This window comes from Eschrichtius robustus, chromosome 4 (genome assembly GCF_028021215.1).
Source record: "Eschrichtius robustus isolate mEscRob2 chromosome 4, mEscRob2.pri, whole genome shotgun sequence".
NCBI classification, from domain to species: domain Eukaryota; kingdom Metazoa; phylum Chordata; class Mammalia; order Artiodactyla; family Eschrichtiidae; genus Eschrichtius; species Eschrichtius robustus.
In genome coordinates, this window is record NC_090827.1 from 11,802,501 (window position 1) to 11,821,587 (window position 19,087).

General features: G+C 35.3%; 1 protein-coding gene across 4 annotated transcripts in view; it reads left to right on the forward strand.

Annotated features, from left to right (window-relative positions):
• The window catches only part of CCSER1 (coiled-coil serine rich protein 1), a 1,308,992-nt gene that overhangs the window by 611,383 nt on the left and 678,522 nt on the right, over positions 1 to 19,087 (forward strand). For all 4 annotated transcript variants that reach the window (XM_068542049.1, XM_068542050.1, XM_068542051.1 and 1 more), the window contains one exon: positions 10,897 to 10,980. In XM_068542049.1, coding sequence (XP_068398150.1) covers positions 10,897 to 10,980 — 84 coding nt within the window. The remainder of the gene's footprint in view (positions 1 to 10,896; positions 10,981 to 19,087) is intronic.

A 19,087-nucleotide genomic window follows, 5' to 3' on the forward strand; every position in this document is an offset into this window, starting at 1 on the left:
TCTCAAGTGCCTCTTTGTGTATACCTCTCCACACCGTTGTTCTGAAATACTTGTTCCCCAAACTCTTGCAGTTGTTTTCTCTGCCTCCAGGAGTTCTAAAGGTCCTGCATGTGAAAACACTTGCCTTTCTTTTTATTTATTTATTTATTTTGGTCATTTACCAGTTCCTTCTACCATTAAGATTCTGGTTTGATATTTCTTTCTTGAGAAAGCTTTCTCTGACTCTGCTATCTTAGTGTATGTATGTATTTGTTTCCTAGCCCTATGTGGCAAATTAATACAGGTTTCTCCCACTATTCAAAAGTAGAGCATTCCTGTGAAACCCTTCATAAACCTAAATGGCATCAAGCAAAGAAACAGTTACCTTAGCCCACATCCTGCTAGCAGATGCACACAATAAATCGAGAGAAATCACAGATGCTTACAGACACAGTTCAAAGCTATGGCAGCCTGATGCCAAGATGCTGAATATAGTTCCTGGGGAAGGAGCTTAGCGGTGCTGCCCTTGCTACTTGGGGTCCACGCTGCCTCTGTAACATCTCACTGAAAAATAAATGCTGAACATTGTTTGCCCTTTTCACCTTTTTTTGTAAAAGTGAAAATCCTCTTCAGATTTCTTTCGGTTAGCAAACCAGGTACTGATATAGGTCCTTATAAAAATGAATTGGCGTAAAGCAAACTTTTGAAACGTAGGGGATACCCATTCAGACTTGGTCACTTAAACATTTCTAAGTTTTTTGTCAGAGCCTCACGAGGCTGAAATTAAGGTATCAGTCAGCTGTGCTGTCATCTGGAGCTAGGGTGCCTTCCAAGCCATTCCTGTCATCGGAAGAATTCACTTACCTGGCTTTGGAGGTTTGAGGTCCCGTTTCCTTGCTGGAAGCCTCTCTCATCTCCACACCGTCTCCCTACACACGGGACCCTCTCTGTCCTCAAAGCAGCAATAGTGAGTCAAGTCCTCACACTGAGGATCCCCGACCTCTTTCTCATGTGACTCATTAGGGCTCCTGTGACTAGACTAGGCCCACTCAGATCATCTCCCTATTTTAACATCAACTGTACCAAAGAACATGATACAACCCCAAGAATGATCTCTTGTCATATGCACAGATTCTGGAAATGGAGGCAGGACAACTTTGGGTGCCATTTTAGACATTCTACCTATGACAACCTAATTGTAGTTGTTTCCCTTATATACACTTGAATGGTTCTCACTGCAGGGGAAAAAAAAAAAAAAAATATATATATATATATATATATATATATATATATATATATAGCCATGATCCCCATTTTATGAAAAAAAGCTCTGAGAAGTAGTATAGACCGCTACTGAGCTATACTGGTTTTGTGTTAATGCAGGCAGACTTGGGTTTACTTCAGTAATAATTGTTTTCTAGTTCTACAGTGTAAGAACGTTGTTAAAACACTGAAAATGTGGTTAAAAACACCTTCCTGGTAAAAATGTTGTGAGTAGCCACTGACGATGTATGCAAAGAATTTGATATTATTTCCGAATTTCAACAAACTGTAGTTTTCTTATTAGTAATTGATTTATTCAGGATCACACAGCTAAATTGTGCCACAGCAAAGACTCAGATGCAAGTCTTCTCTGCCTCAGCTGAGTGACATCAAGAGGTAACATGAAAAACAATGATAGATTTGTAAGTTTTGTTCTATATTAGATTATAGTTTTTAAGATAGTTTAGTGTTGCTTAATGATAATCTGAGACTTCCCAGTACTCTTTAATTTACAGAATCTTTGAGACAAAAATTTTGTTTTGTAATGGAAGTTAAATTATATAGTTGGACTCAGTACACAAGCATTCAGTGCATAAGCAACCATTCAAAAGTATATCTAGTCCATAAGTTTTAAAAAGCTGCTTTTCCCAAATTCATGTCTTAGAGACTCCTGTTTAACAATGTATTGTACATACATTGAGTTTTTGAAGATAGCACTGTATATGCTGTTACTATCCATTAGTGCTCTAAAAAAGAACAAAGCATGGCCTTTACTACTTTCCTTAGTACCTGATACTAGTTTATATTCTGTAGCTGTGATCTGTAGCTTCAGCTAATGTTTGTTGCTTTTTTTGCAGCTTAGTTTCCTGACCTCCCAGACTGCCTGAAACTACTGCTTAAATTGAATCACATTATCTGTGATTCCTGTACAGTACAACATTGAGGCTCTCTGCTTTTTCTTCTCCCCAGAATTCTACAATTATGCCAGAATTCTTGAAAAAACATCCCTACACCATTACTTATTTCTGTATTCTTTATCATTGTCACAATTCACCCCATAAAATGGGATATTACCATTTTTGAGATCTGCTAATATTAGGGATGTCTCTCTAGTTTTACTGTCTTGAATAACATATACAACTAGAAAAGCTTTCCTCTCCCTTCATTATGCAAAAAATGTATATGTATTGCCAAGCAGTACCCAATATTATTCACACTGTCCTTCCCCTCTGTCTGAAGGTGGCATAAATGTCCAGGGCCCAAGAGCTGTCTCAGGAGGATGGCAAAAGGGTGCCCACTACCTACAGCCAGCTCCTGCCAGCACTATGTTTTGTAAGATTTAAAGATTCTTTTGATGGTGGGACCTGACACACTAATGCTCAGATGAAAGACAGAACTCTTTGTTACTTACACCTCCAAATGAGAGAAGGCTGCCAGTCAGTGTCATGGAGGATATTGCCCCCTGGGGACCAAGCAACAGCAAATTGGGCAGTTTATAAATGACAAGCAGGATGGGATTAGCTAGGTTTCCAGCACTCCCTGAGGATTGGCCAATTTGAATAATTTCGAGAGCTCTGGAGTGCAGAGACCATCCCTAGTTTCCTGGTACCTGGCCCGATAGGGTTGGTACCTAATGGCCCTGCAGTGTGAAGACCTATAAAGGAAGTGTTTGGAGTATGGACTTAATCAGCTATTGAAGAGAACTAACTGGCCTCTCTCTAGCCAAGGCCTTACAACTAAGTCAATATAGCATTTAGAAACAAACAAACAAAACAACTGTATTACTCACTGATAAATGGAATATTTATAAATGGAATGGAATATTTATAAATGGAATATTTCCTGCCATATCAATAAACAAAGGATGTCACAGTCACCAATGATTGCAGCCCTCCAATGTGAGCTGGTGAGCCCTGAGGAAACTCAGGGCTGAAAAGAATACCTGCCACCTAGCAGCCATCAGACTGTAGCCACTCCCTGCGGTGAGCCTTGAGGAAACTCAGGATGTGAAAATACAGGCCCCAGAGAGCTGAGGTGCATATCAAAGGAATGATTTCAGTGAGCCCAACTCTTGCATCTTCCCATACATAGAAAAGAGCTGAATTCCTTAACTTGAGATGTCTGGTTTTCTTTATTAACAGTAATCTTTTGATGTTCCCAATTACCTGCTCTTTGTTGCAGAACTCCTATATAGGGGCTTCCCTGGTGGCACAGTGGTTAAGAATCTGCCTGCCAATGCAGGGGACATGGGTTTGCACCCTGGTCCAGGAAGATCCCACATGCCGCGAAGCAACTAAGCCCGTGCGCCACAACTACTGAGCCTGCGCTCTAGAGCCCGCGAGCCACAACTACTGAGCCCGTGCTCTAGAGCCCGTGCTCCACAACAAGAGAAGCCACTGCAATGAGAAGCCCGAGCACCACAACGAAGAGTAGCCCCTGCTCGCCGCAACTAGAGAAAGCCCATGTGCAGGAACGAAGACGCAACGCAGCCACAAATAAATAAAATAAAATATTAAAAAAAAAAAAAAAAACAACTCCTGTGTACCCTGGCTCCTCCCCTCGCCTCCTAGGAGCAGTTTCTCAGAGTTATCTAAAATGCTGTCTCCCGGGCTGCAGTCCTCATTTTGCCCCAAATAAAGCTAACTCACAACTCTCACGTTGTGCATATATATATATTTTTTAAGTCAACAGCACTTATAGGTGAGGAATGGGGTGTGTTTGATGTCTTTGATTACTTTTGTTCCCAGCAGCTAAAGTTCATAGCTTTGTTCACACATAATTCTCTTAGTTTATTCAGGGTATTGAGAGATAAGATATCCCCTACTCCTCACATAAAACATGAAAAGCAAGTAAGCATGCCTTCATAACAGAAAGGAACTTTTAACAGGCTGTTTTTAGCCTTTTCATTTTTTTTTTTTCTTGTATAGTCTACATTGTGGGAAGGGTCACTTAAAGCAATTGCTTACCTTCTTTAAGAAATACAAGTACAATGTGACAGTGTGTCTGTCTTCCGTGAGGAAAAAAAAAATACTGGCAATTTTTTTGATAATCCCAAGACCTCTTAAAGATACTTATTTCCCCAAGACTTTTGTATCAAACAAGTAAATGGGACAAATTAATATTACTTTATCACTTGTTGACTTTCTCTGTTGAGAAGCTCATTGTTGGTGAGTTTGTAAAGACATTTACGTCTTAAGTATAATTCGTAATTGATGTCGGTGAAACCCATGGGGTTAGGAGATCAGGAAACTAATTTGTCATGCCTACTAACTCATTAAGACACTGAGAAATTTTTCATCCTTCTACCTGCAAAATACTATCATTTGAAGAAGGCTTTAGAAAATGAAATACAAATGTTTGTCTTTTTAATTTTCACCAAGAATGCTTTATGAAACAAAGAACAGAATAGTGGAAACTTTGAGTAAATATTTTTTGTCAGGATTATGACTTAACACTCTCTGTCTACTTACTGTATAGAAAAAATTATGTAAGATGTAGAACATTATATTAGAAGAGTTATGCAACCCAAGTTTTTCTTATTAATACAAGAAGTGAATCTAAGCAGACTCTAACAACTTGGAAATGATAAGCCCATAGTCTCATGGAACCGTTTTAACATCTTAGCAAATTTCTCAGTGGAGGCTACTGTTTTTGGGTTTTTTTTTGTTTTATTTATTTATTTATTTATTTATTTATTTATTTATTTATTTATTTATTTATTTTTGGCTGTGTTGGGTCTTCGTTGCTGCGCGTGGGCTTTCTCTAGTTACGGTGAGCGGGGGCTACTCTTCATTGCAGTGCGCGGACTTCTCATTGCAGTGGCTTCTCTCGTTGCAGAGCACGGGCTCTAGGTGTGTGGGCTTTAGTAGTTGTGGCACGTGGGCTCAGTAGTTGTGACTCACGGGCTCTAGAGCGCAGGCTCAGTAGTTGTGGCGCACGGGCCTAGTTGCTCCGTGGCATGTGGGGTCTTCCCGGACCAGGGCTCGAACCCGTGTCCCCTGCATTGGCAGGCAGATTCTCAACCACTGTGCCACCAGGGAAGCCCTACTGTTTTTAACTATTCCAAAAATTGTCAGAATACAGTGAATTTTGTAGAGAAGCTAATGAACATAACTTAAGGGTCTTGGTATTATTATTAATGCTTTCCTTTAATTTGGCCTTTGCTACAGTTGTCTTCTCTGCTTCATTTCTATGAATAAACTCCTATTTATCCTAGAAATGTACCATTTTGTTCAATAATTGGTCAAAAAAGATTCTGACAGCAAAAAAATTCTGTGCATAGAAGTGTTTTATAAATTATAAAGTCCCTATAAAAATATAAGGATTGTTATCATTATCTTGAGTGATGGGGATCAGTAAGAAGTTTTAGGATTTCCTAAGAGGAACTACTTGCAAATGAAAAGATTATGTTGATATCCATTCTCTTCTTTAATTGCTTGAAAATCATAGCCAGTATACCACTGTGTCAAGGGATAATGCTGTTTACTGATTGATTTACATGCTAAAAAATACATTTCTAAGATACTCACTTTGAACACCTATTATGCCTTTTTAAATTTTTATATTTCTATGAAAACAATTTTTTAAAAAACACACTGTTATTGTAAATCAGTGGAATGTTAGTTCATCTCTTAAGTCAGTGACTTTATAAAATCAAATCTAAAATCTTTTTTAATTGAATGTTTGTAAAAAGAAAATTTTGTAGCATTATGTAGCAGTTATTGATACTGAAATGATTTATAAAATATTTTTTAAATTATTTTAAACTAAATAATAGAGAATTAGAGTGGTGTTTTTATTAACTTTGTTTTCAATGTTTGAAAGGCAGGTTCTCTTATGGGCCTGTATATATGATTATATGCCTGCACTATTTAACTAGCTATCCAGGTGTTGCAGATAACATGCTGCTTTAAAGTTAACGTAAGAATTACATGAGGTCAGTTATTTAGGTAGAGCTGCAAAATACATTGTGTTTTCCAATCTCTGCCCTGCTGTCCACTCCTACCATGTTCCTATTTATTTTTTCTCTTTTTTCACTTGTTCATAACAGTCTGTCCTTGTTTACTCTGATAGAATTGTCTGTTTCCTTTATTTTTTAATCTTTTGACGTTTCCATTTACAAGAATGAGGAAACAGCTTGTAAGTCATAAAGTAAAGCCCTCCAGAGAGGACCAGAAGTCTATAAATAGAAAGAGAGTCATAATGACTCAGTACCAATTCTGATATGTTTTTGTAACTAGTAGCCAAGAACTATGTTCATAATTTTACCTGAAGAATTATGTGGAGGTTTGTGAGTTCGAAATTATTATATGATTTTTTAATCTGCATTTCTAATTTCAGCATAAGATCATTTTCAAGGTGATTTACAGTCTCCACTTGCCTTTAATTTCTTGGCACTTGATTTCTGTTCATACAAGTCTTAAAGAAGGAGGTGATTCTAATTCAGGCAAAAATAAATTATAGAATATATGGGACTGGAGTCAGCTAACTGAATTTGGGACAAATTAACCAAATATTCATGTATCTAGATCTAACTTTCCAAATTTAGAAAATAAAAGTAGAATAAGATAATTTTTAAGGAACTTTTATATTTGTATTTCTGATTCTCCAGTAGGTTATATAATGAAAATATAAATATTCCTTTTACACATTGAAATGAGCTGTTTTAAAAATTAGCTTATATATTTTTATACAACTATAATGAGTCATAATTTACAGTAATTCTAACAATTTGCAGTTTGTCCATATGTTCTGGTGATCTCTATAACAAATCGTCTCAAAACGTAATGGCTTAAAACTATACTTTTATTGTGTTCACAATTTTTTAAGTCAGGAATTTGGGAATGATTCAACTCAGGCAGTTATGGTGAGATATTGGCTGGGGCTTTGGTCACCTAAAGACTCCACTGGGCTAGATATTCAAGATGGCTCACTCTCATGGCTGGCAATTGATTGTGAGTTTCCTTAAGAGGCTGTCAAAGGAAGTGAAATGTAGCTTGTACTTCTCAGCACGACTGCCGTGTTCTTTCTGCAAGGGAGGAACCTGAGAGGAGCATTCTAAGAGACCAGTCCTGGAAACTGAAATCTGATCTAGCACTGAGAATCACTCAATTACTTCCATTGTATTCCCTTGGTCAAGCAAGGCTATAAGACCAGCCCAGATCCAAGGAGAGAGCATTAGATTCCATCTTTCATTAGGAATAGTAGCAAAGGATTTGTAGCCACCTTTAATCTACCATACTATGAGTTCCATATTTATATGTAATTATCAAATTAGGAAATATAGAATTGAATTTTAGTCCTAGAATTAATTATACTTGACTGACAAACAGAGGATGCCATAATTATTCAATTATATATTTTCATAAGTAATATGCATTTAAATAAGCACAAGGTTAAATTGCTTACATTAGCCTAAGGGTTAATGGAATAACCTTATTTTTAAAACCAAGATACTAAAATCCTGTTAGTTCTACACATCAATAGGATTTCTAACTCAATAGATCATCCTATCAAGGATGTCCGAGAAGTTTGCAAATATATTGAGGGAATATCGATTCATCTGAGAGTAGCCTTCATTTTAGTAAGCATTGTTTAAGGGTTTTCATCTTGTGTGTTAGACAGATACTTCTATGAATTTTGCCACATGTACATATAACAACTAAAAACAAAACTCTAGGTAACTATGATTCATTTGCAAAGTCATTCATAGAGAAGGATTTTATAAATTTGCTTCTGATGACATATAATGAATTCTTAATATGTTATTCCATAAATAAGTGCAAATGATATATTAGCACCCACCTGGTTTAAAGCTGTGAGATTAAAAACTTCTTGAAAAAGCTTCCCAGGGAAAAAAAAATCAGAGAATTGTGTAAAGTGAGCATGATTTTGGAAAACCAAGTTTCTTTACAATTCCTATTAGCCACAATATAGGTAAATCTTCACTTTAAATGAATTCATTGACAAAATATTAATTAATTAATATACAAAAATATTGCTGCTAATTATTCAACAAAAAAACTGTTGGAGTAGATTCTGGCTGAGGCTCAGATCCCCTTTCAATAAAGGACTCGCTACCCAGCTGAAAGTCCTATCGTTAGCTGACTGTCTTCAGCTGAAGTCAAGCTCATCGCTTGGTAGTGTGAGACAATGAATAACATGACAGCAGCTGAGATCTAGTTCTTGAGGCAGCTCCCAACCAATGACTGAACAGGGAGTGGTACAAGAGCCTACCCACTTTCCCTTCACACGGGATTCCTCTCTTAGGCAGTCTTGGCGCTGGAGCTCCTCGTTTAGCTGGTAGAGGATTTGTCAGGTATGAATCATGGTCTACTGTTCCTCTGCCCAATTCTGATTCTTCTTTTCTTTTCACATGGACTTATTCTTTAATAAACCTTTTGTACTCTTAACTTTAACTCAATATTTGTTTCCTAGAGAGAATGTGACAATATTTTATGAAGGGAGTTAGTTTTTCTTAAGTGGGGTATTACACAAGACTGGGAATATAAGTAGTGATACTGTAGAGTTTTTGTCATCAGATAGTTTATAGTCTGGTGTTATCAACCTCCATGATAATGTCCATGGGGCTCAAAGAAGTTAATTAACTAGCACAAAGCCGCAGAGAGGGTTCATGGTAGTACCAAGGATTTGACCTTAGATGTCTCTGATTCGAAGGGACATGATGATTTTCTTACCTACCTTTTAAGCCTGCAAACTTTTTCTTTGTATTATGGAGCAAGCTAAGCTTTTTTACCATTAACATTGTAGCATGTAATATTTAGAATCTATGAAAATAAATATTAAAATGTTGGGTATAAACTCTACCCATGAAAGCCCATGATTTAGGGAAGAAACAGGACTACTATGAAATAAAAGGAACAGACAGAGATAATTAGTATCTCCCAATCAGCTGGCTGTCAGCAAATGAAAGGAGATATTAGTAAATTTGAATCATATGTTCTCTATTGCTTATAATAGAAACAAATTAACACCATGAGAACCAGAATAAACAAATACTCTGTTTATTCTAATCCATTAGCTGTTTTCTTCCTTGCCAGCTCAGGTAAGGTTAACAGATTCAGAAAAAGTGGGAATTCTCTTGTTTATACTGTTTATCTGCTAAGTTATAGGAAGCAAACGTGGATTTGAACATCTTCTGTGTGCCAGTTACAGTGCTTGGTGCTGGTAATATGCTAATGAAATAGTCTATCTGCTCAAGTGGATTAGGGAAACTAGCCTAATGAGGGAAGGAAACAAGCAAACAACACTTGAAGTATTAGTACTGTATGAAATGATGTATGACTTAGACGCCATGGAGCATGCCGTCACCCTCAAGGGAAACATAACTCAGCCAACAAGGGAAGGCTCCCTGCTGGAATAAGGAATAATGCTTGAAATGCCTCCTAGATCATGAGAAATTGTGGGAGATAGAGAGATGCAGTGTAACCCAGAGATGTGCATGTGTAAAACAAGGAGACATTCTGCAGCTCGATTCTGTAGGAATGAGCCCTGGTTGTAAGAAAGTTGGAAATGAAAAACTGACACTCCAGAAATATGCAAGTAGCTGAGAATAAAAAGCACCATATGCTATGCTAAAGAGTTTTGACTTTTCTTTTTTTTCCCCTAAAGTGATTAGCTGTTACATTAAGAAATGATGTAATTAATTCCCAGTTAGGAAAATATCTCTGGCAGATAGGGAAGGTGGTAGACATAGAACCAGTTCAGAGACTTAACTGCAGTAAGTCAGATAAGAAGCAATGGATACCTAGAGTAAGTCCATGAGGAGTAGAAAAGAGTGAGTTCAAGAAATACCAAGGAAACAGATCAAAGAATTGGGTACCAGATTGGGTTCAGAGTGAGTGTGAGCTGAGAGTATGGGATGCTTTTCTAGCTATTTTAGGAAATAAGACGATAATGAGAGAAATAACTAGAAATGATTTTTGAAGTAGGAAAAGATGTTGAGATGAAGTTTGAGTTGGAATGTCCATGGGAAAATGCTGAGTATATGCTCAGGAAGTAGTTCTTTTTGTGGGTTGAAGCTTGGAAGATAAGTCTAGATTAAGCATTTGTTAAGTGAGAGTTTCCAGCGTAGAGTAATAGAGGTCATGGATGTGGATGTATTGTGTACACGGGGACTGTAGCTGAATATTCATGAAGAGTGACAAGGTTAAATACCCAAAGACAGAGCTCTAGTGAAAGGGACAAATGTTACAGAGATATCATTAAAAATAAAGACTATAACATGCCATTCATTTGAGAATTAATATTTAATTATAACAGGAACAAATGGTAGGTAAACTATCTCTTGAAGTATAATTATTTTTATTCCACTGGTTATGTCTGCACAGGAGTGGGAGGACAGAATTTAGGATGAATTCCTGATTTCTGTCTTAGACAACTAAATGAACAAAGAGAAATCAAAAGAAAAGGCTATCAGAAAAAACGTATGTGTATATATCATATATAGCATAGTATCTTTGGATACATTAATTTGTTTTGCAACATAGAGTATATTATGAAAAATATCAGACTGTAGAGGAAATTTCAGTTTTATTAGTCATATGCAATTATCTCCCACTGCATGCAGCTAACTTATCAAGAGCAAAGTGAAAGGTCTAAGCATATTATGCCATCTCTTTGATGTTTTTATAGGATATAATGAAAGATGAATGCTCAATGCTGAAGCTGCAGCTGAAAGAGAAGGACGAACTAATTTCCCAACTTCAGGAAGAACTGGTAAGTGTGAACAATATTTGGCCCACGGGTGTATTTTCCTTGCAAGGTTATTTGCTATAAACCTTACAACTTATTAACACTTAAATTATTAGTGATTTATAAACTGTTAGTGATTCAATCTGATTATCAATTTTATAATCCTACAGTAATGAAGATTTGACAGTCTGAAAAAGAGAATGTTTTATAATATGTATTGAACTTTACATAATTCCAGAAACAGATTACTGACCCAGGATTAGGCATTTCAGTTGTACCTATCAAAAATCTTGAAGGGTAAGGCCACATTTTATTTTGTAAAGTGTAAGATTTAACTCCATACTGCCATACCTAGAGACACAATCATGTAGTATGAAGCAAAATACTCAATAATTTTGCTAACAAAAGCAAATTTTACTTTTACATAAAGGTACCAAAAATGCATTAGCCTAATGAGATGTTTTATTAATAGATATTCTATAAATCCCAAATTATCTTAAAATTATACAAAAATATGAAATGTATAGTTCATGTTTTCAGGCTGTTTTTTTAGATATGACATCATAAATATTAAATCATACTTTCATAACATGAAAACACATTTGGTAGGTAACGAGAGTAGCAGTGGGCATTACTTTTTAAAGAATGTGTTCTCAACATATATATACATATATATTTGAATAGTATTTTGCAATATAACACATTTGATCTGGATAGAGATAAAAAATGAGTTTTCCAAAACAAAAATGAGGAAGTAATGAGATATTAAAAAAAAATTAATCATTCTTAAGAATACCAATAAAATAAAGACATACTATACAATAAGAGGCCCTGACTCATTATCAAGATCAAAAATCAAACCCTAGTCAATAATGTTCTTTATGATGATTTCATATTTGACTACATTAACAATGTATTATGTAATTATTAAATAAATGACGAAACAGATTTTATAGACCATCAAGCTTCTGAGAACTTTTCTGAAAGCATATTAGTGAGATAGCGTACAAATTTAGAGTCTATTTTATTGACTCTTGACAACTGACAACATTTTTACTGAAACTTGACCTTTAGACTGTGTTTCATGACTGGGTTTGATGCTGATTATTGGTCCCATGAGCATATTATTGTCGCTTTAGAAACCCATTGACCCATATCTATTACTTAAGATAGTAATAGAATTACAGACAAAAGGAACATGTCTTAACATTACTGGGAATAACCTTTTATAAATAAGTAATTTATTTATAATATGAACTTTATTACTTAAAGAAAACATGACTATATATAACCGTATAGGTATGTATTATATAATCAAGCTTTATCTTTGAGTTGACTAAAATCATATGTAGATATTTATGAATGGATGCCTAGAATTATTAGTTTTAACACAGCAGAAAATGTATTCACTTAGCCAGAAAATGCGTTTTTTGGATAAGTAACTCAGAAAGAAGTGTTCATTTTTTTCCCCCAACATTAGTTATGATCAGATTTAAAACTTAGCGTATACAAGAAATCAGACCTTCATTTGTTGAATGGAATGAGAAGGAAAATGATTACTTCCAGAGCCAATGTTACATAGCTATAATTAAGATAATTTAGTGCCCCTCCCTCCAAAAAAGTCCTCTGTTGGTTGATCTAGTAAAATGAGATGCAAGTGTTTTCTCTTGCTTGGTTTTTGTTTTGTTTTAAACTTGAATTACCCAAATTGACTTCTTAGCTTCTAAAAATTTCCCAGGTAACAATCAAGGTAGCATTTTAATTTTGTGCTATGTAGTTTGCATAGTCATCTTAAGTAGTTCAGCAAAGGAGAGTGTTAACTTTTGAAAATAGTTTGTTTCATTAAAGGAAACTGTACCTAAAGAAAAAAGTGTATAGGTGATTTACGAATTTAAGGAAGAAGAAACATTGTTAAAAGAAAAAGTCATCATTAAAACTGGACTTGGAGCATGGGCAAGGTGGCAATCACGTAAAAGTCATAGAAACCGCTTGGATCCATTGAAAATTAGGTCCTAGTATTTCTGATTCTGATAATAAGTAACTTGTGACATTCTGACAAAGTAGACATTAAATTTAACATTTTCAAACTTAGATAGGTAAAGTTTAAATTTCAAAGCATTTTAGGAACCAGTTTCCTGTACCCTGCTATAATCACAATCTGTAAGAATTTAGTTTAGTTTTGTTTATGATGGGTTTCTCATTTCTTAACCACTGCTATTATCATAAGCAGTTTACCTACATATACACTATAAATCAAATTTAGATGCAATTATACCAATAAAGAATTTATATCCAACTTAAAGTTATTTTAATATAATTTATTTAGCCTCACTTTGATATTTTCAGTTTAAAAAAGTTAGTGCAGTGTGGGGTTGGTGGCAAAAGAAATGTTTTTATACCACTTAAAAATTTTTTTATTGAGGTAACATTGGTGTATATCATTTTATGTTTCACGTGGACAACATTATATTTCTGCTTCTGTACAGACTACAGCGTCCTCTCCACCAAAAATTTAGTTTCCATCTGTCACCATACAGTTGATTCTCTTTCTTCATTTTGCCATCTTCCGGTGCGTCTTCCCCTCTGGTAACCAATACTCTGTACTCTGTATCTATGTATGTTTTTGTTTGGTTTGGGGCGTGTGTGTGTGTGTGTGTGTGTGTTTTGTTTCTTAGTTTTTTGGTATTCCACATATGAGTGAAATCATATGGTATTTGTATTCTCCATCTGACTTTTTTTACTTAGCGTAATACACTCAAGGTCCATCCATGTTATCATAAATGGCAAGATTTCATCTTTTTTTTTTTTTTATGGCTGAGTGGTATTCCATTGTGTATAGATACCATATCTTCTCTACTCATTCGTTCATTGATGGACACTTTGTTTCCATATCTTGGCTATTGTGAATAATGCTGCAGTGAACATAGGGGTAAATTTATCTTTTCGAATTAGCATTTTCATATTCTTTGGATAAATACCCAGAAGTGGTGTTACCAAACTCAGGTTTGGCTGCTCGCCCCTCAAAAGCTGATAATCCAAGGGGCAAGTGTCAATAGAAAGGAAAGGTGTTTTAATCAGAAAAGCCTGCAATCTGGGGAGAATGTGGACTACTTGTCCTGAGACCAACTCCAAATATTCTGCTCCGTCATGACAGTTTTTAAAGGGGAAAAAAGGGGAAGAATCTCAGTGAATCGTTGAGGCAGAAGGTTGGATTCTGCATCATTCTCCCTTGCGTGCAGACTGTCTGACAGTCTTCAGATGTTATCTTCCCTGTGTGATCTGCCTGCAGGATTGCTAAGGGAGCTGAGGCAGGTAGAGAGCTACTCATTTTTTAACTGCTTAATTTTTCATTCTTTTTATCCACGAAAAGAATCAACAGGCATAGTGTGCATGTAGGAGAGCGTAAGTCAGGAGTTAGGTTAAATTGCCTACTGATCTCATCCCTATAATTAGGCTCTCTTAAGGTGAGAGGGGAACAGAAATGGGCAAACAGGAAAGGGGCAGAAGAGCTGCTTTCAGTGGGATAATCGGAGCATATGGTAGTTCTATTAACTTTTTGTGGACTCTCCATGCTGTTTTCCATAGTGGCTGCACCCACTTTCATTTCCACCAACAGTGTATGAGAATTTCCTTTTCTCCACATCCGGCCAGCAATGTTGTTTCTTGCCTTTTTGATAGTAACCATTCTAACAGGTGTGAGGTAATAACTCATTGTGGTTTTGATTTGCATTTCCCTAGTATTTGGTGATACTGAACATCTTTTTATGTGCCTATTTGGCCATCTGTATATCCTCTTTGGAGAAATGTCTATTCAGCTTCTCTGCCCATTTTTAAATTGGGCTGTTTTATAATATTGAGTTGTATGCATTCTTTATATATTTTGGATATTAACCCCTTATCAGATATATGATTTGTAAAGATCTTCCCCCGTTCAGTAGCTTGTGTTTCATTTTGACGATTTTCCTTTATTGTGCAGGAGATTTTTAGTTTGATGTAGTCCAATTTGCTTATTTATCCTCTTGTTTCTAGATATGTCTCCTCGGGCAAGGGAAAGATATTGCTATGACTAATGTCAGTGTTTTGCTTATGTTTTCTCCTAGGATTTTTATGGTTTCAGGTCTTACATTCAAGTCTTTAATCCACTGTGAGTTGATTTTTGTGTGTGGTGTGAGATAGTGGTCTAGTTTCTTTTTTTGTACCTGGCTGTTCACTTTTCCTAGTACAATTTGAAGAGACTATCCTTTCTCCATTGTGTATTCTCTGCCTCTCATCATAAATTGTGTCCATATACAGGTGGATTTATTACTGGGTTCTCAATTCCGTTCCATTGATCTATGTATCTGTTTTTCTGCCAGCACCATGCTGTTTTGATTACTATGGCTTTGCAGTAGCTTGAAATCAGGAAGTGTGGTACCTCAAGCTTTGTTCTTTATTCTCGGGATTGCTATGGCTATTCGGGGTCTTCTTTGGTTCCATGTTAATTTTAGAATTTTGGTTGTATTTCTGTGAAATGTTTTGGGATTTTGATAGGGATCACATTGAATCTGTAGATTGCTTCAGATTATAGGGACATTTTAACAATGTTAACTTTTCCAATTCATGAACACAGAATATGTTTACATTTGTGTCTTCAATTTCTTTCTTTTAACCTCTTTGGTTAAATTTATTCCTAGGTATAGTATTCTTTTGTTATCTTACATGGGATTGTTTTCTTAATTTCTTTCTGCTAGCTCATTGTTAGCACATACAAGTACTACAGATTTTTATGTTTTTGTACCCTACAATCTTATTGTATTTGTTTATTCCTAACTTTTTTTGTGGAGTCTTTAGGGTTTTCTGTATATAAAAATCATGTCACGCACAAATAGTGACAGTTTCACGTCTTCCTTTCTAGTTTGGATGTGTTTTATTTTTCTTGCCTAATCGCTGTGGCTAGATTCAATAATATGTTGAATAAGAGTGAGAATAGGCATCCTTGGCTTATTCTTGATTTTAGAAAGATAGCTTTCAGTTTTTCACCATTGACTGCAATGTTAGCTGTGGGTTTGTCATGAATGGCCTTCATTATGTTGAAGTATCTTCCTTCTGTAACCACTTTATTGAAAGTTTTTTTTATCATAAATGTGTACTGAATTTTGTCAAATGCTTTTTCTGCATGTATTGAAATGATATGGCTTTTATCTTTTTGTTAATGTACTGTATCATATTAGGTTTTTTGGGTTTTTTTGGTTGTCTTTAGTGGATGTTAACCTACATTTCCGGAATAAATCCCACTTGATCATTGTGTGTAATCATTTTAATGTATTATTTTATTTGGTTTGCTAATATTTTGTTGAGGATTTTTACATCTATGTTCATTGGAGATATTGGCCTGTAATTTTCTTTTTATGTGTCTGATTTTGATATCATTTGGTAAGATGAGTTAGCATGCATTCCTTTCTCTTCAATGTTTTGGAAGAGTTTGAGAAGGATGAGTATTAAATCTTAATCTTTGGTAGAATTCAGCTGTGAAGTTGTATAGTCCTGGGCTTTTGTTTTTTGGGAGGTTTTTGATTACAGTTTCAACTTCTGCACTGGTTGTATGATTTGAAGAATATGTCCTTTTATTCTCGGTTGTCTTCTGTATTTCTGTGGTATCTGTTATCATTTCTCCTTTTCTGATTGTATTTATCAGGGCCTTGCTTTTTTCTCAGTGGATCTAGCTAAAGACTTGTAAATTTTGTTTTTTCAAAGAACCAGCTCTTAGTCTGAATCTTTTGTATTGTCTTTTTAGTCTCTATTTCATTTATTTCCACTCTATTTATTTCCTTCCTTCCACTGATTTAGGGCTTCATTTTTTTCTTTTTCTAGTTCCTTTAGGTATAAGATTAGATTGTTTATTTGAGTTTTTTCCTGTTTCTTGAGGAAAGCCTGTCTTGCTATAAACTTCCCTCTTAGTACCACTTTTGCTGCATCTCACAGATTTTGGCATGTTGTTTTCATTTTCATTTGCCTTCAGGTTTTTTTTTTTTTAATTTATCCTTTGATTTCTTCATTGACCCAATAGTTGTTCTGTAGCATATTGTTCAGTCTTATTTGTGACTTTTCCAGATTTCTTCTTGTAATTGATTTTTAGTTTCATAGCATTATGATTGGAAAAGATGCTTGATATGATTTCAATATTCTAAATTTATTGACTTGTGTCTCAACATATGGTCTTTCCTTGAAGGTTCCATATAGAGTTGAAGAATGTGTATTCTGCTGCATTTGGCTAGAACGTTCTGTACAAATCTATCAAATCCAATTAGTCTAACATTTCATTTAAGGCTGTTGTTTCCTTGTTGACTGGATGATCTATCCATTCATGTGAGCAGGGTGTTTAAAGTCCCCTACTATTATTGTATTGCTGTAAATTTCTCTCTTTAGGTCTGTTTATAATTGTTTTATATATTTTGATGCTCATATTAAGTACACATATATTAAAAACTGTTACATCTTCTTGGTGAATTGTCCCCTTTATGATTATATACTGTCCATCTTTCTCATTACCCTTCTTGTCTTGAAGTATATTTTGTCTGAGTGTGGCTATACTTGCTTTCTTTTGGCTGCCATTTGCTTGGAGTATCATCTTTGATCCTTTCACTTTGAGCCTATGTTTGTCTTTAGAGCTGAGATGTTGCCTGGAGGCAACATATATTTGGATTTTGTTTTTTAATCTATCCAGATGCTCCCTTTTGATGAGTTCAGTTTATTTACATTTAGGGTGATTATTGATGAGGACTTAGTACTGCCATTTTTCTTTTGTTTTCTGGTTGCTCTATATCTCCATTGTTTTTCCTTGTGTTTCTGTAGGACATTTTAGTTTGATGGTTTTCTATGATGTTTTTCTCCATTTTCTTTTGTTTCACGTCTCTGCTCTAGATTTATGTTTTGTAGTTACCAAGAGGTTTGTGTAAAATGTCTCATAGATAGAACAGTCCTTTTTTCTGCTAATAGCATCTTCATTCGCCTATACAGGTTCCATCCTTTTTCTCTTCCCCTTTTGTGTGTTTGTTGTCTCAAATTATCCTTTTTTATGTTGTGAGTTTGTTACCATATTAAAATAGCTGTTTTTTCCACACTTTTAACCTTTATGCTATAATAAAGTATTAAAAACCTATTCTGATAGAGTTGCAGTTTTCTGATTCTATTACCTTATTCAAAGTTGTGTGGGTGTTTTGTCATCTTGTTTGTGGTAGAAGAGCTCCTTTTGACAGTTATTATAAGGGAGGTTTAGTGGTGAACTCCCTCAGCTTTTGTCTGGGAAGGTCTTTAATTCTCTTTTGTATCTGAATGATAAATTTTCTAGATAGAGTGTTCTTGGTTGGCAGTTTTTATCTTTCAATATTGAGTATGTCATTCCACTCCCTCATAGCCTGTAGAGTTTCTGCTGAGAAGTCTGCTGATAGCCTAATGTGGGTACCTTTGTAAGGAACCTTTTTTCCTTTATTCCCTGACTGCCTTTAAAATTCTTTCTTTGTCATTGACTTCTGACAGTTTTAATATAATGTGTCTTGGAAAAGGTCTTTTTTGCACTGAGGTAATTAGGTGATCTCTTAGCTTCATGGACTTGTACATTCAGTTCCTTCACCAGGTTTGGAAAGTCCTTAGCTATTACTTCTTTAAACTCTCTGATCTCTTCCTCTCCCTCTGGGATACCCATTATCCTAATATTTTCCCTTCCGAATAGAGTCAGCACTTATAGAATTTGCTCATTTAAAAAAAATCTTAATTCTTTTCTCTTCTACTTGTATCATTTCTAAATATCTATCTTCAAGCTTGTGAATACTCTCCTCCATATGGCCTGTTCTATTTCCAGTACTTTCTAATGCATTCTTCATCTCATTTATTGAATTCTTCTGCTCCAGAAGTCACTTGGTTATTTCTGAATTTCAGTCTCTGTGGTAAAGTGTTCCTTCTCTTCATTAATTTTCTTCCTGAGCTCATTGAACTGCCTTTCTGAGTTTTTTTCTTGTGGCTCATTGAGTTTCTTCCTGAAAGCTATTCTGAATTCAATCAATTAGATTACAGTATTCCATGCCTTTAAGTTTGGTTTCTGTAGAATTGTCACGTTGATTTTTGTTGTACAGTGTTACTGTGTTTCTTCAAGGAG